At 32.3% G+C, this 24782-nt stretch overlaps 1 protein-coding gene across 1 annotated transcript in view; it reads left to right on the top strand.

Moving 5' to 3' along the window:
• Positions 1-675: 675 nt before the first annotated feature.
• Positions 676-24782, top strand: part of Negr1 (neuronal growth regulator 1) — a 781331-nt gene continuing 757224 nt past the window's right edge. The window contains exon 1 of the mRNA XM_026409921.2: positions 676-851. Within this exon, the coding sequence (XP_026265706.1) occupies positions 676-851 (176 nt within the window). The remainder of the gene's footprint in view (positions 852-24782) is intronic.

The raw sequence follows: 24782 nt of genomic DNA, 5'->3' as shown, positions 1-24782 counted from the left end.
TGAGGGAAACCTTCTGTCTATGTGCATCTCTTTCCTCCTCAGTTTGCACAATTGTGATATACCTCCTCGGAATTTTTTTTTTTTCATTTTCTTTCTTTTCTTTTTCTTTTCAATCTTTTTTTCCCCCTTTCATTTCCCCCCCTCCCTGCTCCATCCTCAATCCCCGGGCGGGGTTGCTAAGGAAACGGCCGCTTGGCAACGCGCGCGAGCCCGGGGGCCGGCGGCCGCCGCTGCGCCCCGCGCTGCTTCTGCCTCTGCTGCCGCTGCTACTGCTGCTGCGATTGCAGCCACCGCCGCTCGCCCTGCCGCCGCCGCGCCTCCTCCCTCACTCGCCGGCGCGCTCGCCTCCTCGCTAGATGGTGTGCGAGCCGCCCGAGAATTAGACACACTCCGGACTCGGCCAAAAGCAACCGAGAGGAGGTGTAGTGTGGCGCCAGGGGGTGGGAGGGGAGGGAGGGAGGGAAAGTGAGGAGGAGGAGGAGAGACAGAAAAAAGAAACAACACCCGACAACTAGGAGGGGGGGAAAAGAAAGAAAGAAAAGAAACCCACCCACCCACTCAAAAAAAAAAAAAAAATCTGTGGCGCGCCGCCTGGTTCCCGGGAAGACTCGCCAGCACCAGGGGGTGGGGGAGTGCGAGCTGAAAGCTGCTGGAGAGTGAGCAGCCCTAGCAGGGATGGACATGATGCTGTTGGTGCAGGGTGCTTGTTGCTCGAACCAGTGGCTGGCGGCGGTGCTCCTCAGCCTGTGCTGCCTGCTACCCTCCTGCCTCCCCGCTGGACAGAGTGTGGACTTCCCCTGGGCGACCGTGGACAACATGATGGTCAGAAAAGGGGACACGGCGGTGCTTAGGTAGGAAGAACGGCTTTCTTTTCGTACTTGTCTCAGTCTCTCTTTCTCTCTTTCCACCTTCTTTACCTTCTTTTAAACTGAACAGTAATACTGGTGGTGCTCACTAATCAAAAGACCACATCTCAAGAAATCCCAGTGCTGATTCTTCCCAGAATCCAAGCCTCTTTTTTTTTTTTTTTTTGGCCAGGGCAGGTAGTAAGCTAGACTTAGGATGCTAAAGCACTTTGCTGGGAAGCCAAGTAGCCCGGGGTTGAGTGAAGTGTCAGGTTTGGAAGGAGGAGCAGGTGCCACTTTGAAACTCAATTCACAAGGTCTCTGTTTTACTGTCATAGGGTACTCTCGGAGAGTCTGACAAGTTTATCAGGTTTGTTTCTATTTCACTGTAGCCTAAGCTACTTTGTCAAAGTGCTGGCTCTCTGCTCCATTTATTTTTCCCTCTCACTTGGACACTCAGGCTCAATTTTTCTCCCTCTTTAGCTTTCTTTCTTTTTCTTTCTTCCGGTTTCTCCCCTCTCTTTTTTCCCTTCCTCTCTTTTACCATTTTCTCCACCCCCGTCTTACTCTTTGCTCTCGATTGCCTTCTTTCATCGGTTTTCTATTTTTCTGTTTCATCCCCTTTTAATCTCCTCCACTTTTATTTCTTATCCACTTGTTTAACCCTATCCCCTCCTTTCTTCACCCTTCCCTTTCCCTTAATTTTTCATTCTTATTAGTGTCCTCACTCTGTGCCTTGTCTTCCCTCTTTGATTCCCATTTCCCACATCCTTCTCCCTGTGCTCTTCCCCACCCGTGTCACACCCACATGCATGTTCCCGCTTTCCCCCTAAGTACCATTTCTCACCCTTATAAATCTTAGTTTTATAAATGCACTCCTTCACATGCTCTTTCATATCCTAGCACACATGGGCACTTCTTTACTCTACCCACCCCTCTCACGTTCAGATTCTTGCTGTTTAAAACACATACACTCCTCTGCTCCACACACTGTCACTCATATGTGTGTACACACTATCTCTCCCGAACCCCTCCTGCCTTCTCACCCTCCCCAACCTGCTGCCACCTCTTCTTCCAGCCTTTCTCCCTCCTTCTGCTCTTCAGTTTTACTTCTCCCCCAATCCCTTCTTCTCGTTTCTCTGAGCTTAAATGTTGAAATGGTTTGTCATTAATGAACATCCTAGCCTGGTTTTATCCCTAAGCAACATTGCAGAATGAGCTTCTGGAAACATTTCCTTTCCTGTGAAAATACAAATTTATGATCAGTAGTGCCTGAATCTAAACAAGGCTAAATGCTCTATTCCTTCATTTCTCATTGCCCTCCCTTCTCCCCTGACACTCCACCTGACATATACCTCAAATCTTCCTGAAAGATATTCTTTCTCTCCACTGGGTGGTAGTTGGCTTATAAGTATAGGTTACACAAATTCAGGATACATGGCTTGTGAGAAGTGAAAGAAATTGGTATATATTTCTGTTTGAATCATGCAACATATTTTAAATTTAATGATGTGGGTGTGGTATATGGCTTATACATCTTGAAACATGGGTCCCAATTGGCAGAGTGCTGTTATAATTTCTAATATACACTAATTTATGTTTTAACAATATGTTATCTTTGTTATGAATACTGTTGTATATACAAAAGTAACAAGTTTTCAAATTACACGTAGTAAAATAACTTCATTGTTGGTCATAACATTGTCACATAGAGAATATTATTTAAACACATAATTACTTTTTATATTGTTTCTTTTAGAAGTTTGAATAACAGTGATAAAGACAAAATACTACCTTCAGGGGCTGAAAACACATATCAGGGAGCTGCAATATGTATGTCTGTAGTGGCATATTGCTTATGTGTGGAAAGCAGTACCATTTTCAACCTAAGGGATTTGGTAGATGGCTTATCTTTTCACCATATTACTTGGCATTTTTTTTTTCCTAATGAATAATCCATCAGATACTATGGTTAATTACAATAGCTGGAGCCACATTCTGCTTCCAGGAGAACTCATTGCTTCCAACAGTGAAGCTTTCCGACATGTGGGGACAATATCTTTCCAATGTTGTTGGTTTGGTGCAGTCCTTGTTTACTTTCTGAGCAGTGTACCTCATCCATTTATATGCTCTATCCTGAGTTTTGTAATATCTTTAGGAAAATTTTGACTTTTAAAACTTCTTAAAGCAAATAGAATCTCTGTCTCTCCTCCATGATGTTTTGAACCAATTATATTTTACTTTTTTGATGAACAATCATTTTTTGTAATATGAAACAGAAATCTTATCTGCATTACCTTTTACTCAAAGCAATTTGTTCATATTAATTTATCTAGGATGTATCCAATTGTTCAATTTTTTACATTGCCCAAAGGTTTAAAAATAATTAAACCTATTTATTTACAACAAATTTTATCTCTATTAAAACAACTTTAAGTAATATCAGATATTTTTCCTGACTTCTGCATTTGGTATTGTCTTTGTTCAAGACCAAAACATGTATGGCCTAAGGACTCATATAGTGTGGGCAACTTAGGTGCCATATTTTTCATCAGGAATAAACTTACAGAGTTATATTCTGTTTTTTTTTTTTTAACTGGTATGCTCAGCATCATATTTGGCATTAACCTGTAACTCATTAGAAAGCAAACCCAAAATCTACCCCCTTCCCGTCAAAGTAGATGAATCCAGTGTTAAGAGAATATTTAACTGAATTACAAGATGTTATTTATCAAGGTTTACGCAATATATTGTTTTTATTGTAGCATGTTCCCCAAAGTGTCTAATAAAAAACAAATGGTGGCATAACAGTTATCAAATAACTTTAAGTGGTAAGGGCCTTAAAGTGCAAGCCTGCCAGTCAGTGACTCTGTTGCTTGTGGTTACATTAATGAAACAGAAGTTTAAAGGTCAAATGATACATTTTCATCTTCTAAGTGCCAGAAGGTCTGTTTTTAAGAAGAGAATCGCGAAAAACAAAACTTTCCTTAAGTGGAGCTACAACTCAAAGGAAATTCATTCTGTGATCTACTAACTTTATCATGCAAATAATATAATCTGTTAAATTTGAATAGAGAATTTATAGTGAAATTCCATTTAAAAATTTCAACATCTTTATTATTTTAACTTTGTCCTTTAAGGTTAGTCAATAATATTTTTCATTGCTAAATCTCTGAAGAATTCTCTTGAACTATTTGGACCTTCTTGATAAAATATTTCATGGTGAATATACTCAATGTAATAATATATACTTTCCTTGCCTAAACTTTGGATTTAAGTAAATTCATGAGCGTCTAAAGGGCATTAATTTTATATAAACAGAGCATTTCCATTAACTAATTAAATATTGACTTTGATCACTACATCATGTAATACATGTAGTATTTTATTTATAACAAAACTTGTTAAGCTTTGTGTGGACACATCAACTTTTTTATAGTTTTCATGTTGCATTTATACTGAATAGAAGATATGAGTTACTTTGTCAGTGGATGACAGCAGAGAACAGAAGATGGTAGAACCACATTGGTTCTATTTTAGGAACCAGAGTGTGTAGAACTGAGGAGTGGGGCAAACGTTACTTTGGAAAAGTATGTAAATTTTAGATGACTTTTTTGTTACATAGAATGTTGACATTACTGTACTGTCAATCAGTTGCTTTATTCTTACCCTGTTAACATATACTGTTGTATAAACAAGTTGAAAATGGTTAACATTCTTTGGAAACAACACTGTGAACATCCTCATTTATATCCTCCTTGTGCCTGCAGATTTTTTAATTACATGTCATTTTTAAGCTAAATTTTTCAATCTGTTTCTCATTCAAACCCTTCTGTATGAATTTTGTGCATTTTTAGCCATCATCCTGATAGGAATTCAAAATATCCTATTATCTGCTTGTCATGCTTTAATCAAAGGAAGGAAGAGAGATTCTTTACTTAAATGTGATATCTTCTTTTACTTTAGCAAAACTGAACACAACTCTGTCATTTTAATGCACTGAATTTGAATGGAAATTGTATGATATCCTACTATGATATTGTAATAAGCAGAAGCATTTTGCTTACAGCCTAGAACACAGTTCTAGGAAACATTTTCATTGGAACATACAAAACTTTTTCAAGTATATTTCTAAATGGATATGACAATTATTTATTATTTCTCAGCATGTTTGTCCAATACAGTTTGCCTTTTGACTACACTGTATTAATTAGTATTGGTTTGAATGCATACTATTGGCTATAGTAACTTAAATGATTTATGTATAAAAATGCAGAATTACTTATTGCAGTAAAAATGCATTATGCTGTACTTAAGGAATATCATTAGAAAGTATTTCATTGTTGAGTTGTTCCTACAAGTGGATACTTTGCATATTCCAAGTAAACTTCTTAATGTGGCATAGTGGTTTCTCAGAACTATTCTGTAGTATGATGTATTGCCAAGTATATTAATATACAGTCTTTATTAATTAAGTAACAACATAATATTTTTAACCTTTCTAGATAAATTTATATTTGCCATTGGAGATTTAGACCCTTTTAAATTTATTTATTCATTTTTGATACCAGAGACTGAGCCCAAGGGTGCTTAACAACTAAGCCATATCCTCAGCCCTCTTTTATTTTTTATTTAGTGACAGGGTTCACTAAGTTGCTTAGGACCTCACTAAGTTGGTGAGGCTGGCTTTGAATTTATGGTCTTCCTGCCTCAGCCTCCCAAGCCTCTGGGATTACAGACATGCATCATGCACATAGTTCAATTTTTTTCTTAATTCACAATCATTGAAAAGTTCATTTTGTTGTATAAATCTTTGCACCAAAACATGTTAATATACTACTTATTTTGAATAGATTGGTTTTGAAATTGAACTGCTTCATGAAATAAGTTAATTCTGTAACACTTGACTTCTAAAGAATTTAAGAAATTGGTCATATCATGGTATGTGTCAGCCAGTTGTGGGCCTGTTGTACTGGTGAATCCTTTATCATTTGGCTGTTCTAAGTGTCTGGGAATAGGAGATGGAGCTAGCACCCCAGGTTTCCATGTCAGCTGTCTTCTGACTGTGACTGGCTAATGGAAAGTATTTTGGGAAGGAGGGAGAGCATTACAAAGTAAAAATCTAGGGTATTTCCCCTCTCCTGTCTTTCATTGTTTTAGGCAGTGTCCAGGACCACATCCAGCTCGCACTAGAAGCCTTTTGTGCTAGCTTCCAACTGATAGCTAGCTCTTGGACATGTGTTTACTGCCTTATCCTTTTATTCCTTCAACTTAGGAGTACTTGTGGCTTCCTACTGTTACTACACACTGTGTTATCTCACCAATCTGTTTGGTTCTCAAAAATTCTATCCCCTTTGTAATAAATTCCCTGTATTAAATTGCCTTTGTTTTAAATATACTGAATGGTTTAAATGTTTCTTGCAGAGCAATGATTGATACATAGTGAAAAAATAATAGTTTCAGTGATTTTAATTATGTTTGATTGAATGACTACTTCCCCCTGGTACTACAAATGTTGCTTGCTGGGGATGGATGTAATACTTATTTAAGAAGAGATGCATAGAAGTTGAACAATAACATCAGGGTTTATTACAAAGAAGAAAGATGGATACATTGTGGGTTTTTTTTTTTCCTATACCCAGATTATGGTGAGAATAATAAGCCAAATATATAAATATTTAACATAAAATTGAGCAAATTCAGTAGAAAAAGATAATTTTTTGGATGGAAAATTAAGTTAGTGAATCTATATTGATAAAATTTAATAGGGCTCTATTATTGCTTTTGACAAAATCAAAACGATAACTAGGACTACGCCCTGCTTGTGGATATGAGATCAGAATGCTAAGACAATTCCTGTAGTATTGCCATGAGGATCAAAAGGAATTCAAAGTTTTTCTTTTATTTAGCTTAATACCTGAGAAGCTAATCAAAGTTTCTTGTTTCTTATAAGGTATATGATCTTAGCAATGCTCTTGATTCAATTATTTGACTGTTGTAGGATCTAGTCTCTCAAACTATAGAATTCTCTAGTTAGAAATAAGATCTATTTTTTATCATATCTTCCTTCAGAATGACAGAATTTAAGACATTGTAGACATTACATGATATGACTTACATGACGAGCTATGAGAAGTTTCAAAAGTGATTATTGTTGCAGGAATTACTTAAGAGTGTTTTTTAAATTCTCCTCCTTAATGAAGGACTAGAGGGTGTAGTGACCAGTGACCTTCCATCCACTTCTGTAGAACACTTTCTGAAAGACAACTGTTTTTAGAGTTGCTGTCTGGTTTCAATATAAGCAATTACAATCAAATCCTACTTTTGGTACATTTCTCCATAATTTTTTAGGAAAATGTTAATTTAAAATCATCATCGATTAAATGACTTTCAGAGATACTTTAGAAAAGATTTCTGAATTAGGAGGAAAATTAAATTCTTGATGTCTGCCATTCCATCTCTCAAAGCTTTGGTGATCTATTAAAGTTCATCATTGACATTTTTCCTTTGGTATATATACTTAGATATATAGAAATTAAAAATTATTGCTCTTTTTTTTCTTACAAGCATCATCTTACCTATCCATATAGACATCATATTACATGTCCATGTAGACATCATCAAAAATGTTTCAAATTAATTAGTGAAAACAAGGACTTTCTATACTACCACACAGTAAGAATTAGGAATTTTCCGCATAGGCATAATAATTATCAAATTATAGTTCCATACTATAGTTATTTTGGGATGAAAAATGCTATAATTAATAAGATTCTGAAGAAATTAGTAATTTGGGATGTTTTGCTAAAATATACTTCTTGTCCTTTGCTATATTTTTATTAGAAAAAAAATATTTACATTTTTAAGTATCATGACTCTTTTGTATCTAGGGCCTTAGCATAATATCTTAAACACAGGAAGACAATGCCTACTATTTTTTTTAATTAGAGAATCAATGGAAGTATAAGGAGAGGAATAAAACACTTTGTTCCTTGTTGTTTCACATTTTAATAATTATAATACCATTAATACTTAATTGGAGCTTCATGTTTATAGAGAAATTTTTAAATTAAATCTGTATACCAAAAGTCTCTTGAGTAATTCCTGCAAAAGTCTTAGAAGATCAAGACATAGACATTAAAAACATACAGTGCCTTTAGATTGCAAGAAACAGTATGTTAGAGGGTCCTGAAGAAAATATGCTGAATATCAACAGTATTTGCAAAATAAAATATACTAGAATGTAAAATAAAAACCATTGCATATAATAAAGGAAAATATTGTTTGATTAACCGTTTACTTTGTTTGTATTTATGTGTGCCTGCGTGTATGTGCTGCTAAGACTTGAGATGTTTCTTAAAGGGACTTCAACAGAACTTTAAAACATAGTGGTCCAGTTGTAGATTTTGAGATGTTGATTATAATTTCAAAATCCAAGATTTTAAATTATATAGGAGGGCTTTTGCTCTTTGCAATTATAATCATCAGGTAATAGGAACAGTTCAAAATAGTGAAATGTCTGTTGTGACCTCCTAATAATTTCTGTGTTTCAATGCATGAAACCTCCTCTTCCTTTCTTTTAAAGCTTCAATTAAAATGAAACCAGTGAAGATAATGAAGGTAGAAAGAATTGGCTGTTGCTACAGATGAATAACTCTGAATTATGAAAAGTAGCTACACACCCAAACCAGAGCAGAATTTTGTGTTATTCCAACCTCAACCATTCTCCAGAGATTGGCTAACAGTACTTTATAAGCCACAGGGTATTGATACTAGCTTAAAGAATTTTAGTGTGGCCATGAGGTTTTGATTTATAATGTTGAGGAGGTTATCTATTAGCATAGTGGTTTCTGAGCCATATCAAGTTCTGAATCCTGACAGAGGACCTTTGATGCTCTTAAGCATCTAGCTGGCATGGAAACTGGTCACTTAATCACATTCTCTAAGAAAAGTGGGATAGAGGAAAGAGGAATTTGGCAATGTTGCCCACATTAAGTGTTTGTCTTCTGACTAGAAGCCAATATATTGTAGTTTCCAAATAGCTAGTAATTTGCTCGATGTATGGAAGATGTATACAACCATTTTTAGTTCAGAGCTAAACTGTTCTTTACTGAAGTTCACAAAGTCATTTGGATATAGGTCCAGTGCCTATGCTCATGCTGCATTATTGGATTTTTGTTCTGTTTTGTATTTTTTTTTTTTTGGATTTTTTTTTAAAGCTGAACCTACTCCCATAAAACTTTTAATGGTTCTGGATTACTTAAAGGGTCATGGAAAATGTATGTTCTCTTGTCTTCAGAAAACCCTTTCCCCTCATGCAACTTAATTAAATCTATGTATAATAAATGGATTTAAGAGATACAGTAAATGTAAAAGCTATAATAAGGCATTGTATATTCCCTCCAATAATATCACATCCTATGGTATAGGGATATTAAAAGAATAAATCAAAGGAATCATAAAGTTTTCCTAATCTTCTAGACAGAATATTTCTTCCAGGAGAACATATTTAGATATATTTGATTCACACGTAACCTTTTTTTTTAAATTAATATCTTGGGTAATTGATCAGTTGAATAGAAAATGACAATTCTGCTGCTTCCCATAGTGTTTGGCCCATTATGACTACTGAAACTCAGAATGCAGAACGAAGAAATGGAAGAAGACAGGGAGAAAAAGAAGAGAGGAAATGTTATACTGTTTGAGTGACTTATAATAAAAATATTTAAAAGTTTAAAGATTAGGAATAGCATAGAATTAATCCCATAAATTGTTCTATATGCAAGTATAATAAGAGAACATTCGTTTATTTAATATAATTAATTAAATAATGGACATTATCCTAAGCCTGTGTCCTTCCTATGATGAAATGAGGTGCACTGTATAAATTTCAACTCTGAAATTGTGTCTTTTGCTCAGGGATATATCTTCATTTCAATTTAGCGATTCATTTATGATAATTTTATATATTGGCCTGCATTGAGGTCAGGGGATATGTTTTGCAATATGTTCATAAAAGGAAATTTTATATAAATCTTCAAATAATGGGATGCTTCTTTATCATTGATCAATATTTTTTGCTCATGCATGACTAATATGAGATAATAGATATAAAGAGTTAAGAGATATGAAGATTTGCTTTTCCTTATACACAGTTTTTCACTTGTTATTGCTTAGTTTTACTGAAATTGGTCATCCTTTGAGGTATCCAGAATAGCAGGGACCAGATTTTTGCACACCTGCTTTTTTATTTAACTGGATTTCTGACCTTGAACAAATGCCTTACCTCAGTAGAACTATGAACATTATATGAAATATTGCCTATGAAAGACTATCAGTATATAATGCATAGTAAATACTAAATTTATATCAGCCAATAATTTTTGGCTGCTTCTCTTCTAATCTCAATCTGAAGTTTATTGATACATCTTACCTACTAATGTGAGTATATTTTGGTCCCATTTAACTCACTGTACCAATTATTTGTGGCCCTCTGTAAAATATTCACCAAATATATATTTTAAATTTTAAAGATTATATTTGATACGTATACTTGCTTTTGTTGTTTTTAGCCCAATAAAAATGAAATAACTCAAAATAGAAATAGAAATACACCTATGAAATGTTAGCTATTAGAGTGCAGAACCAAGGCATGAAAATGCAATGGAACCATAAACTTTATGCTCATCAGACTGATAGTGATTTGATTTCTTGCCAGAATTAAGAGAGGACAGTAACTTGGTGGTCACATGAAACGTAAAAGGCATAAAGGAGAAACAAAAAGACTCAGAAAAGAACAAATAAGAGATTAGAAAGTACAATGCAATTCAATGAAGGAGTCAGAGGGTAAAGATTAACATTTGTGGAAGTTTCAAAGAAGAATTGATAACTGGTGATAACATTGGAATAGTAGATAAGAAAATTAGAAATTAAAAAAAATAGCTAACTCTGGACTCTGTGTAGGGTAGCAAATAATTATCCTGGATTAGGAACATCCTATGATTCCTTAGATCATCTTTAGGTTAAACTGAAAGTAGTACATATCAGACGGAGGATTTACAGGCAAGATCTTTCTTTCTTGCCATTTTAGCCAAAACAATATGCTGAGTACAAGCTCAGAAATTATGTATGAATGCTTGCTCTAATTCTGCATATTTTAAAAATTCATAGCAGAATGTTTTATATACATAATGGTGGAGGCATCGACATCTTGACTTAGATCCATCTGGTACTCTTTGAATATCTATATGACACAACTTTGCAATAGTATGTTATGAAGTATTGATTTCCAAGTTTTATAACCACTTAGGCTTGGAAAGGTGATATAACCTGCTCCAGGTAGAATAGGAAATGACTATATCAGAATTCCAATCAGAATTCCAATCCAGGTCTTCCTATACCAAGTTCAGTGCCTTATCCATTATCTTTTACTTTTCTTAAGAAAAATTGGCATAATTGATAAATTTGTTATTTAGTTATTAAACATTTATTGAACACTAACTTCACTTTAGCTACTTTTGTGTCTACAGTGATAAAAATCAAGAATATATGTTATACATTGAGGAAAAATATGAAATTGGTTTAAATGAGACTAAGTAGTTTACACAATGCATTAGATGGCCATCAGCATATACTAGGTAGGAAAGAGTGAATTCTTAAAACTATGTATTTCCCCAATGAAAAACCTCTCATCCAAAAAAAAATCATCTCTAATGATTACAAGCTACTGATAACACAGAGGAAAAAAAAGCTAGTGAACATAAATATAGTTAGTATTATATATTCGCTACTTCAACATTTCATTGCAACAACATCTAATTTTTCTACTCTAACAGTGGAGGAAAAATCATAGAAGTACCTTTCTGAACTTAATTAGGGGAGCAAATGCATGCCAGGACTTGGTCCTTGGCCTGTGTGTCTCCAAAGCCTATGTTCATTTTTAAAAGTGACTACATTTTTTGATCTTTTGTATATTGTAATCCTTAACAGAAGGGACAAGCATTGGTTGCTCACTATAGTATTCCAAATCCCCAGTTTAATCATTTGAATGTTAATTCTGATATAACTCTGAACAGTTGAACCACCTTGATTTACTCCTTTGAAGAGGCCTAGGCAGCCAAGAGTGTCGAGTACCATTATTTCCCATAATAGACAGAAAGATAAAAAATGCAGGAACCTATGAAAGATGCTTTTACTCCTGTTTCATTAAGCCTGTCAGTCTTTTTTAATTGCTAGAAATGAATAAAATCAAGCATATTAGGCATGTTGTCTTTTTCTGCTAGTTGGTAGGAGTGTATATAGTTTATAATTAGGCAAATATATGGTCTAATTAGAATATATATGAATGTATGTATATATATATATATATATATATATATATATATATATACACACACACACATGCACGTATATATACGAGTTGAGTAAAAACTTGTTTCCATCTGATAGTATGTAATTTATTAATTTTTTTATTTTATTTTTATATATTTACCTGTTCCAGACTTTGCATGCATACCAAAGAAAAAAGTAAATTTCATGATGGTGATTTGCTTTAGGTATCCAAAGTGCTCCCCAATAAATGTACAGTTTTTGTTTCATATCATCCTAGAACATTTTTAACCTTTCTAGGCTAATTCTAGCTCTGTCTTTGAATTCCTATAGCCATCATTTTTTTTTGCTATGAATTTTACAGTCTATTGTTATTTGACTTCAAAGTAATATAACAAACATGATTTTAATTGATGTATACTTTTGCAAACCTTTAATTCAACCTTGTATATCACAATTTCTTTAGAAAATTTTTATTAAATTTAGGATCCTTAAACTAATTTTGTTCATTTTTTTGAAAAGTTATTTTTCCAATTGATGTGATAGTTTTAGCATAGAAAACATGGTCTTTCAGATTTGAACTCATTTTAGCATATATATTTATGGAGTCCCTGTAATACAAAGTTAAAGGAATCATTATAGGTCATTTTATACTAGGTACAATCTGTTTTCTCCCTAATAACTTCTCAGGTTTACCTATTTTTAAAGGAATTTTTGATACTCTAAAGAATAGAGGTCATTTAAACATGCAATGACCATCCTTTCATATTGTTTTTAATTTGAGGGTTTGTTTTGATAATTATCTGAAATGCTTTGTCTTTATACAATCCTCTCATTAAAATATTTATGCATAGATTTTCCTTCACCTTTATTGTCAATTTTGATATATTCTAAGGTCCATAATGAGTTTTCTTTCATACAATTTCTTCTAATTGACACCTTGTTGCCACTGTAATTTGTTTCTTCTAAAATACTACACTTTTCTCAATGTACTTGCTTTATATTTTTTCTTGCTTGGAGTGATAATATGCAAAGGAAGACTTCATAATTACCACATGATGCTCTATTCGACTGACAAAGCAAACAGTATTTGTAATTCTTCTGTAAATGATTCTTCATTGAAATAGCGCTTCTGTATTTTCGTCCCTTCATTTTCTCAGCTATTTCAATCTTTCTGCTCACAATGGAATGGATGACACTTCTTCCAAATGTGTAAATTGATGAATTTAGTTTCTGACTTATCCTGGGACATTTAAAAAATTCTCCTCATGCTTGACACAAATAATCAGTTGATTTCTGCCAGATAATATCTTCACTTTTCTGTGTCATCTAGCTTTAGAAGTAAACAATCTGAATAATATTTGTATGGGGAAATCATGAAGATGTAAATTTTTGTTACTATTCTGAGGCAGGAGGATCATGAGTTTGAAGCCAGCCTCAACAAGTTAGCGAGACCCTAAGCAACTCAGTGTGACCCTGTCTCTAAATAAAATAGAAAAAAAGGACTGGGAATGTGGCTCCTGAGTTCAATCCTCACTACAAAAAAAAAAAAAAAAAAAGTAATGGTAGCTGAAAATAAGACTTTTTTTGCATTTGATTAAATAAAATTACTTTAATCCTGGTGTGCATATTGTAATATTTTTTCCCATATATATTATAAAATAGGCTGTCACACATGGGAAGAAGAATTGAGTTTCTATTTGAAAGTGACAATCAAATAAGTTTCAGAATTAGAAAGTTCTGTTGATTATTATGTCTTAACATTGATGATAATTTCTATAGTCCAAGAAAATTTATTTAAAATTATAAAATTATAAAGATAGCTCATTAGAGGTTGTCCAAATATTTTGTAAGTTTCTAAGGTATATTTGATACTACATGTTTTAGTTTGAAGAGATAGAGTTCTTAGTTTGGTTTTAAAGAGAAGACATTTTGATTTCTAGGGTCTTCAGTATCTATTAGTAGTTAGTAGAAAATTTAATAGATAGTTTATTGAATGATTATATCATGTATCCTTAAAAGCTTGAACTGCACTTAACCACTGACTCATTATTCCATAATAAATTGTCATATACTGTAGGATCAAATTAATTCTTAGTTGTTCAACTAAATTGTGCATTTGCATTTCAAGTATTTTCCTTAGAGAAAAATGCAAAGACGAAGTTTGATGTATTTTAAGATTAAATGGAAATACGGAAACTGATTGACTTTTAGTACCATAAAACTAATTAAGATTAAAGGATAACAAAACTATCTTCTTAATGAAAGAGTCGATTTATTATCTACTTTAAATAATTTTCATTTGGCATCAGCAACTAGGTTGATGGTCAAACAGGCAAACAGCTATCATCAGTCATGCATAATTAGAACATAAAAGATTGTCTGAGTGTGCAGAGTAAGTATAACTTAGGAAAAAATTGACTTAAAAAGTGTAAACAAATTGGTAGTAATGGTGTAAACAACATTTCATCAAGAGAAAATGGAAAACATATTTAGCTTTTGTACTAGTTTGTGAAGAGTTGGCAATTGAAAATATACTTAAAATTTATTCACTTCATTAGTTCATAAGAAATCATTCATGTATTATGTCTTCATATTCTTAGGAAGGACAAAAATACCTAAATTTAATTCTTGAAGTGTTTTCTATCTATAGAAAAATTGAAGTGTTTTCTATCTATAGAAAAATTGACTTTTGGTACATTTAAATTTTTTTCTTTATATTCAAGAGGAGAATTTTTAATGAAGAAATACAATATTGGCATTTAAATATGATAACTATTGAAAAATTTATTTATTATTAAATATGTTATACATGTCAGTAGGCTCTTTATTGTCTGTCATTGAAAATAACCAATTAATCTGTTTAAATAATTATTACCATAAAACTATGGTTTCCATATATATTATTTTACTTTGGATGATAAGTAATAATAAACATTATAGAACAATGAGAACCAAAGAACAATACTCATTAAAATATATTTGATTACATTTATTCATTAATTTTCTATATTTAAAAACCTTCAACTTGAAGTCTTTGTTTTTATTAATACAGTGTAAACATTCCCATGAAAGTAGAAATTAGGATATGATGATAACTGTCTTGTAAACTTCAAGTTAAAATCTAAGCATATTTCTTTCATACCTTTGAAATATTGCTTATTTGTTATCTCACTTAAATAGCACAACAAGCTTATGAGGAAATCAGAGCAAGTGTTAAAATTCCAGTTTTACAAGTGAATAAGGCTTGGATGTTTGAAGACCTTTTCTTGGTTACTAGCAATAAATATGTATTATAAACATCAAAGCTTGGACTGGAACCCAAGATGAGTTCTTACTTTTTATCCCTTGCTTCATATTACTGATTACACAGACATAACTACAGAGTTACAGATTCATTTGATTTTCCAGGTTCACTACAAAGGCTTTTGGTTTCACCTTAGCCTCCCTATTGCTTGTGCCTGTCATAGCTAATATTACCTCTAACTTGCAGAGACTGCTATTCCCATTTTGTGCTCCATTCCTCATCATACTCTGCCCATTTCTACAAAATATATGTACATTGAGTAAATAACAGAAACATCTAAGAAATGGAATCACATGAGGAGAAAAAAATGTAAGAATGATGTAGAAAAAAATGATTTCATCCTAATCTACCAAGATACCATTCCCTTTCTCTTCAGTCATTGTCATTGCCCCACTTCCACTTCAATAGCTTTTTCCCTTCACCCTGAAATCCAAAGAAGAAAATACCAGGAGAGGATAAATATGTTAATGGTTGAATGATATTTTTATAACATTTTTTTGGTGATCCTTCTTACTATATCCTTTAAGTAAAAGCCACATCCTATAGTTGTGTCTAGAATCTTCCAAATTTGTATTGACACAATCAAACACTTTATGTATAAGCTTCCACTTAAACTCTTCTGGAATTCTATTGAATTCCAACTGGAATTCATTTGAAATATTAAATATTAAAATAGTTTAATTCAAACAATTATTTTATACCAGTCTTGATACCTGTAGTATATTTTCTTGGGAACAGTTTTAGGAGTGCTCTACCAAGTAACAGAGGAAGGAACAGTGAAGTATAGTGCATCTCTAAAGACAGCCTCTTTGTTTTCAATCATAAATTGCTACCACATAGGTGTGACTTTGGACAAATTGCTTATCAAATCCTGTGCTAATAGTGCATATTTTATAAATTTGTTTTGAAAATTTGTTCATATAAACTTATATATTACTTAAAACAATGTCTGGCTCATAATAAATACTTAGTATATATTAGTATATTACCAAATGTTGTTTGTGCATACGGATCATATAGCTTAATGAGTGAGAAAAAGGTTGTAATTCAAAAACATTTTCATACAAATTAGGTCACCAATAGAGAATCAGATCTGGGTTTTGGGTGGAACTAAAAATGGAGGATGTCTTTAACTATATAATACAAATAACTATATAAATATAAAATATATAAATAAAAATTTAAATGTAGCAAAAGTCAATTTTTCTATAGATAGAAAACACTTTACCAAGAAATAAATTTAGGTATTTTTGTCCTTCCTAAGAATATGAAGACATAATACATAATTATTTCTTATGAACTAATGAAGTGAATAAATTTTAAGTATTTTCCCATTGGTGAAAACATAATTTTAAGCCCTCGGATTTCAGTCAAAGTACTGTGGGATTCTTTGACCTCCTAGATGATGTGACTTTTGGCAGTTCACTTAACCTCTCAAAATCAGCTAGTAATAAAAAGAAGGATGTGTCCCTACTTCTTAGGGTTGCTCTGTGGATCAAAAGAGGAAAGTTATAGAAAGCTTTTAGCAGCATATACAATACTTAGTGAATGATTGATAGGTTTGTTATGGTTTTTGTATTAGTTTTATGTTGTATCTAGTTATGTTTAAAATTTATTTTAAATTAGAAAAGGTACAAATGTATAAAGAAATAATGCATGATGAAAATTAGAAGACTTACTACTGAGAAGTAAAGAATAAGAACAATAAAAGAGACAAGCAGTAGCAAAAGGTAAATTTTGCCTGCATAGCAGTTTTTCCTAAGAACTATATGCAAGAGTAGTTTTATGTGTATCTCATTATTGTCAAAGAACACGTATCAGCCTTCTGCATCTTCCTGGTTTTGAGATTGCCCATCAAATAGACATGATACTTAGCCTTTAGAAGTATATAAGGAGGTATTTTCTCCATGTATAAACTCCCTTTCCACAATAGGCTTGATACAGCAGGAAGCTTCACTGCATCACGGTGAAACAATAAAATAGTAAAATAATAAAATCCCTCCTTTCATCATAGATGAGACAGAAATTTTTGTTTTGAGATTTAAATACTAAAAACCACTGATGTAAATCAGGGGGTGATTTTATGAGCCAAAACTTGTCTTCAAATACAGAAGGAATCATTACTGATGGTGCAGGAAAAAGGGTGGTTGAGGAACAAAATAGTAAAGATATTTCAATGTATTAAATGAGAAGAGCAGAAAAAAATCAATACTGAAGAGGGTCTTTGGCCCTGATCACTTGTTGTCTAGACTCAGCCTCACTTCATCTTCCTTTGATGACCATCTCTTCAGGAGGTGAGCATTTCTCTCCTATCCTCAGTGACCATCCTTCCGCGTATTTTCTGAATTAAGGTCTACTGAACTGTACTCACTTCAATTCTAATCAATGGCTTTTTAAAAAGAATATTTTCAAGTTATTGATGGACCTTTATTTTATTTATTTGTATGTAGTGCTGAGAATCAAACCCAGTGCCTCATGCATGCTAGGCAAGCACGCAGCCTCTAGCTCTTTGTTTTTAATGTACTTTCCTAAAGATAATCTTGTAGACTTGGTAAAAGCTGCCAAACTAATGCTGTAAACTCAGGGTTTATAAGACCTCATCATAAAGGACATTTATTTGGTCTTCTCATGGTTCAGATCACGTATAACTACAGGAAAACGAAAACAACTTAAAATGTATGAATAAAACAAGCTGGGATAATCAACAGGAAAACATTTTATATAGAGATACACTTTTTGAAGAGTCTTGATAATTTATTCTTCATTGGGATCTTTGGATGAGCTCAATGAAATATGTGGGGAAGTTTGTAAAATAAAAGAGAGAAAATAACCCAAGTCATGTATCTATTTAGTAAGGAAATCTAAAAAAAAAACAATTTTCTGCTTCTCATACTTTACTTGTTTAATGCAACCAAAAAAGTGATAGGTGAATTTTAGTGCCTACATATACATGTTAGTATATTTAGAGCTTAATGTAGTTGATTATTTTCAGTTATAGGATATTTTCTCATGATTTATTATCCTTTTTGGGGCGGGGCAGTTCCAGGGATTGAACTCAGGGGCACTTGACTACTGAGCCACATCCCCAGCTCTATTTTGTATTTTATTTAGAAACAGGGTCTCACTGAGTTGCTTAGAGCCTTGATTTTGCTAAGGCTGACTTTGAACTTGTGATCCTCCTGCCTCAGCCTCCTGAGCTGCTGAGATTACTGGTGTGGGCCACTACACCTGGCCTATTATTCTTTTTTAATTTTTTAAAGTAAAGTTAAAAACTAACTTACTTTTTTCCATATTTGCTTTATATTCATTACTTATTTGATCATTTGTTGTCTAGACTCAGCCTCACTTCATCTTCCTTTGATGACCATCTCTTCAGAATGGGAGCATTTCTCTCCTATCCTCAGCGACCAGCGTATTTTCTGAATTAAGGTCTACTGAACTTGAACTTATATTTAGGTATAATAACTTAGTCATGTAATTGCACTGTGGAATACAGGGCCATAACTAATTTTATTTCATAGGTGTCCATAGCATTTTTATGATTGTTTCTTCTTTCCCTTTGCTCTATTTTCTTGTGACCCTTTTCACTTTAAACTAGTGATAATCAAATATTCTGGAGGTGTGTTTGTTCTTGATAAACTTAATAAAACCAAGGGAGTCTGATGAATGCTCAGATCCTTGAAGGGCTATCATGTATCTCTAAACTTTCATTCCAGAATTTCTGAATTTTGAGCCAGAAGATTTTGTTTTGGGGGTTGTCTGGGTTTTCAATGTTTAGTATTATCTGTGGCTATTATCTGTGTGATAAAGGTAAATTATTGACAGATGCCCTCATAAAGTTAGAATCATCCTCAGTTGAGAATCATCAGTCCATACACCAATGACTCTTGATTCATGAATTACAGATTTTAAAATCCTGCATGAATGGCAATTTGGAAAAGATTGAGAATATATACTTGTGAAATATTAGCTTCCCCAATTCAAGACTTCATCCTTTTATGTTATCATTTCCATAAACAAGACAAAAATGAACTTTTAGTAATTAGTGATGTTCATTATGTGTTTTTTTCCTGAAAAGACTTCAAGGAATTGTATAAGAAAATTATAACTAATGTGTGTAACATTTTTATCTTTATACTTCATGAATTTCAAATATTTGTTCTTTGCATTTCATTTCAATAGATGCATGGTCAGATAACTATTGTAGCCTCATATTACAGTTAACATCTCTCAGACCTGGGGGGATAAAATAGTCCACAAAACAGAGGTATATTCCAAAACAGTGAGCAAGAAAGAGCTACTTCAGTAGAGATTGTCATTAAGTTGCTGTCTCTTGTTCTATTTATTCCTGATAGAAATATTGCTGCTTTAAAAAAAGTGATGGAAATAGACATATATATGGAAGAAGGACATATGGACAGGAGACAATATAAAATTTATTTACACATATCAAACTGTAGTTATATATATTTATCAGCAATTTTAATAAAAATATATTAAATTATCATTTATTAAGCACTTACTATTTGTCAAAGGATAAATCAAATTACACATATATTTTTTCAATCCTCACCCAAATTTTTAAGAAATACTATTATATAATATTATTAGCTGATTGATTAAAGAAAATTCTTAGTTGTTAATTTGAGTTTGAATCAATGTTTGACTTATTCTAGAACATATTCTGTTAACTACTCCATTATATTGATTATAAAGTTTTGTTATTGTAGATTTAAATTTTTAGGATTTAGCTGTGCCATTTCTCTAATCAAGTAAAAAAATATAAAAACAGTGAAGAACAGTAAGTTTTTATTTATGCACAGAATATATATTGTAGTTTTTACATAAATTTTAGCTCATTAATTTTATTCTATGAACTGCAATAATAAAATAGATGTGAGGAAATAAATTATGTTTATATGTAAAATAATGTACTTACATGGTTAGAGTAATTATAATTCGTAATTTCATTTTAATTTCAAATGTGTATTTTCTACCTCCTCATCAATTTAAACTAGATAAACAAACAAACAAAAAACATATTCTTGTTTTTTTGTTTTTTTTTTTTTCTGTTGAGAGTGGGGTAGAGGAAAAGGATCTGGCCAGCTGATGCAGAGTTACAATTTACTGTAAATGGCAGTGAAAACAGACTTGTTTGGAATCTCCAGCTGGATGAGCATTGTGTCAACACTTTTGTGATATTTCTTGATGATATCATGTTAGTCTGAAGAGCACTCAGCAGATACTAATTATCATCTGGTGAATACTCTTCATTCAAAAAGGTGAAAATCTATTCAGTATGTGCAATGCATGCTTAATTGTTAACCTAAACTTCAGGCTACTAAGACAATAGTGTAGGTGTATGCAAAACATAGTCTGCGTTATTGCATAAAATATTTCTTTCTCAGCATTTGGAGTTTGTTTTCTATTATTTTTATTGTGTTGGTTAAATAATTTATCTGTTCATACAAAATGTATGTTATTGTACAATTATTATATAAAACACAACACATAAACATCTAGATTTGTCTTCAATATAATTTGAAGTTTTTGTTTAATTTATAAAAAAAGATAATAAATGTTTGCTATATGTCCATGGTAGGTATAATGGCTTAAAATTAAGATATATTTTTAAAAAATTATAGTAGGAATTCTTACGTGATAGTAGAGTTCTCATCATGTCTTAAATACCAAAAATGGGACAGAGTACATTAATACCCTATATAGGTTAAAATTATATCCTGAATTTTTATTGTATTCTGAACATCTACTTATTTACTCATTCATTTATTCAATATCTATTCAAAACCTAATATATGCTAGCTATGTTAACTATCATTTCACGTTGCTGGAAATAAAATAATTGCTGTTCCTGTATTTTATCCAAATAACCACTCATACAATTTATTATTTTATTTAAATTATCTGTATGTGAAATATACTCCACAGCAAATGCAATCTTTAAAATAATAAATGTCTGATTAGCACACAAGAGGAACATTTTACTCACGTGTACTTTCTAGTCAAAAACAGCCCAGCTCATAGGTTTATTTTCCATAATATATTTCCTTTCATAACCCACTTCAATCTAATGTATGAAATATGATATGTTAAGAGCTTTGTAATGTTGTGAACAACCAATAAAAAAATAAAATTAAAAAAAAGACCAACTGAATATTCGAAACCATAAGTAGAATCAACAGATCAATATAATAATATATTGTTGGATCATTGAGATAATACAAAACCTAATGTGGATAATGAGGGAAAAACAAAACAAAGCTAATACTAAAAGTAGATAAACACTGATACATTTTACTACATCTTTAGAGTTGGAGATATAAATTGCTCCAGTGAGTATCTGAAGAAATAGGAATGTCTGTAAATTGCGGGGGGGGGGGGGTTAGGCAGAAATAATATGAAAGAAAAATATTTTAGGGAGGATGAGGGTATCAGGGATTGACTTCATGGGTACCAAACCACTGAACAACATCCCCAGTCCATTTTTATTTTTTATTTTGAGACAGGGTCCTGCTAAGTTGCTTAGGCCATAGTTAAATTGCTGAGGTTGGCTTTGAACTTGCAATCCAGCCTCAGCCTCCTGATTTTTTGGATTATGGGTGAGTCATCATGCCCAGCTTAAAAAAAATACAGTTTTAAAGAAACAAAGGATCTAATTCTTGCAACTGAATCCTGAAAGAAACAAACAAAAACTATGTAAAATTTGTCAATGTTTTGAGGCTGTTGAAAAATATTGAACCATGTGTGAATTTTATGTTTTTCATAATGTGTATATAAAGTGGGAGCTAAGGTACCACTTTGGAAAACTCAAAAAAGTGTTCAGAACTTTAATGTGATGACTAGAGTGGCAGCAGCATTCTCTTTTATTCATTTTATTTAGGCTGCAAGTATTCTGAGTGTCTCCTAAAACATATTTTACTGTGCATTAAGCAAAAAATATAAAGCATGTTGTCCATTACAGAAGAGTTGATTGTAACAGCAAGAAACACACCCATGAAAGAGGTATTATATATCAATTACATTATGAAAATATTACATAATACTCAAATCCAAAGAACAAAGTGAATGCATGATATAGAAAAATGGAAATGTTGTATGATCTGAATAAGGACTTGGCTTATGTATGAGATTTGGCTTAAGAAAGTATACATGTCAATTTAGTTGCTATTAGAAAATGTCATCCAGCTCTGCTTTGGAAACTTTTGGCCTGGGGGAAATCATTTGAAACTACTTCAGTTTTCATTTTTTAATTCATAAAATGGTGGAATATAAAAAAAGGTTTCTGTCATTCAAGATCTTGTTGAATTAATCTTTCATATTAACTTCATTCAGTGTTTTTACTGGTGATTTTTCCTCCAACACACATCCAAGATCTAATTCAAATTTCCTGAAATCTCCATTTTAATATCATAGAAAGAGCATTGATATTCTCTGCCAATATCCTGAAATCCAAATAATACTTCTATTTATTCCATTTGAAGGCATTCACCATTGGATTAATTGTTCCTGTACTTTATTTCTTATATCCTTTTAATTAGCATCACATTTGACATCTCTTACAGATTTCCCATTTCCATTTTTATTGGTAACACAATGCTCCAGTATGTATCTCTTCCACAAAAAACATATTTATTCCTAGGGTATTTTCCATGTCTTTCTTTGTGTTCTCTTCTCTGATAGCTGAATGGAAAATACCCATCATTGGCTATGCCCCAAGATACGGCAGAAAGACTAATATATTGAAGCAAAGATGAGTGTTGATTTATTATTTTAATCCCTCTTCAGGCTCATTGTCACTCCATAAAAGTATTCTGATTCTGTTACTTGATCTGAAATTCATTGTCTGATTTCTCTGCCTGAACTTCTGGGCATCTAGCCTAATGAGATGGAAATATTTCCTAGAGAGTCCCCAAAGCATCTTAACATGAACTTTTCAATTCTTCAAGTATTTCCAAAAGAGATAAAATGAAAATAGAACTATTAGAGATTCTTTGTTGACAATGAGGAAGGGATGATGGATGCAGCAATGGAACATTATTGCTCAAAATCTTAAACAAAAATCACTGCCCACCAAATTCAGTATAAATTCTGAAGCTACATTATCAGATAATTTGAACAATGTTTTCACATCTTTTGGCCTATAAAATTCAATGCACCCAACTCAATGTAACTTTCCAATTATTTATGCTTGTCAAACTATTGCTTGAGGCAGAAGGTCCTTTAAGTTAAAAAAATTAGAAAATATATATTCCACTTAGATAGGGAACACCAGTTCATTGTTCCTTAGCAATGTCATTGCCTTCTAAACAGAAAATTTCACTTTGCCCGCAATATGACCATTTATAATCATCAGCCTGAACTAGATGTTGTGAAGTTATATTCTGTACTATTAAATCTATAAATCAATGTCCTACACATATAAATCACATACTACTTTCAGGAATTAATATATTTAGATCCCCAAATGGTCAAGCATCTGACAAATTTAGAACACCCAAAGAAACATTAAATAAAACCTATTCTCCCTCTGTTTCTCTATCTCTTTCCTTCTCCATCTCTCTCCTACCTCTCCATCCTCTTACTCTCAGTTTCATATATGCACATACAGACTCTCTTTACCCTCTCTGCAAGTCCTTCCAAAGGTAAGTCAATATATAAACTATATAGAGTAATTGTATTGTCACAGAATATAGTAATTGAGCAAAATAAATCAACCAAAATGTCACACACATATATTAGAATTGTTGAGATTTGAGATTTGAGTATATCAAACAAACTTTGGGGTTATAGAACATGGTATAGTAATCTTTTAAATGATTTTTAAAGCTCTGGAAGCAACCTGACATAAGACCACATGGTATATAATATTATTTTTCAAGTAAACTCATTGACTTCCCTAACCAAACCTTTAAGTTATTAGGCTGCACATTTGTAGGAAAAAATTCACACAAATTGATGTTCTTGGAAGTTTCAAGTAAGATATAGAAAGAAAATATACTTCTAAATGAATTATTTATAAACAAAACACAATGATATCTACACAATAAAAAGCAATATGCTGAAAGTTCTAATGTGCTAAATAAAAGTCTTTCTATAATCAATCATCTTTTAGAAAAAGTAATTTATTAAATTTTGCTAGAATGCTTCCATAGAAAAAAATACTTTAAATATATATCATAAGAAAATATTTATTCATAAGTATATAAAATAGTGTATATTCATTTGTCCTTTACTTTGTCTTGCTTTAATATATTTTTGTGAAATAAATATTTTATTATTAT

Source organism: Urocitellus parryii, chromosome 11 (genome assembly GCF_045843805.1).
Source record: "Urocitellus parryii isolate mUroPar1 chromosome 11, mUroPar1.hap1, whole genome shotgun sequence".
Lineage (NCBI taxonomy): Eukaryota > Metazoa > Chordata > Mammalia > Rodentia > Sciuridae > Urocitellus > Urocitellus parryii.
Note: the sequence above shows the minus strand (reverse complement) of the source record. Positions and strands in the feature narration are given on the sequence as shown.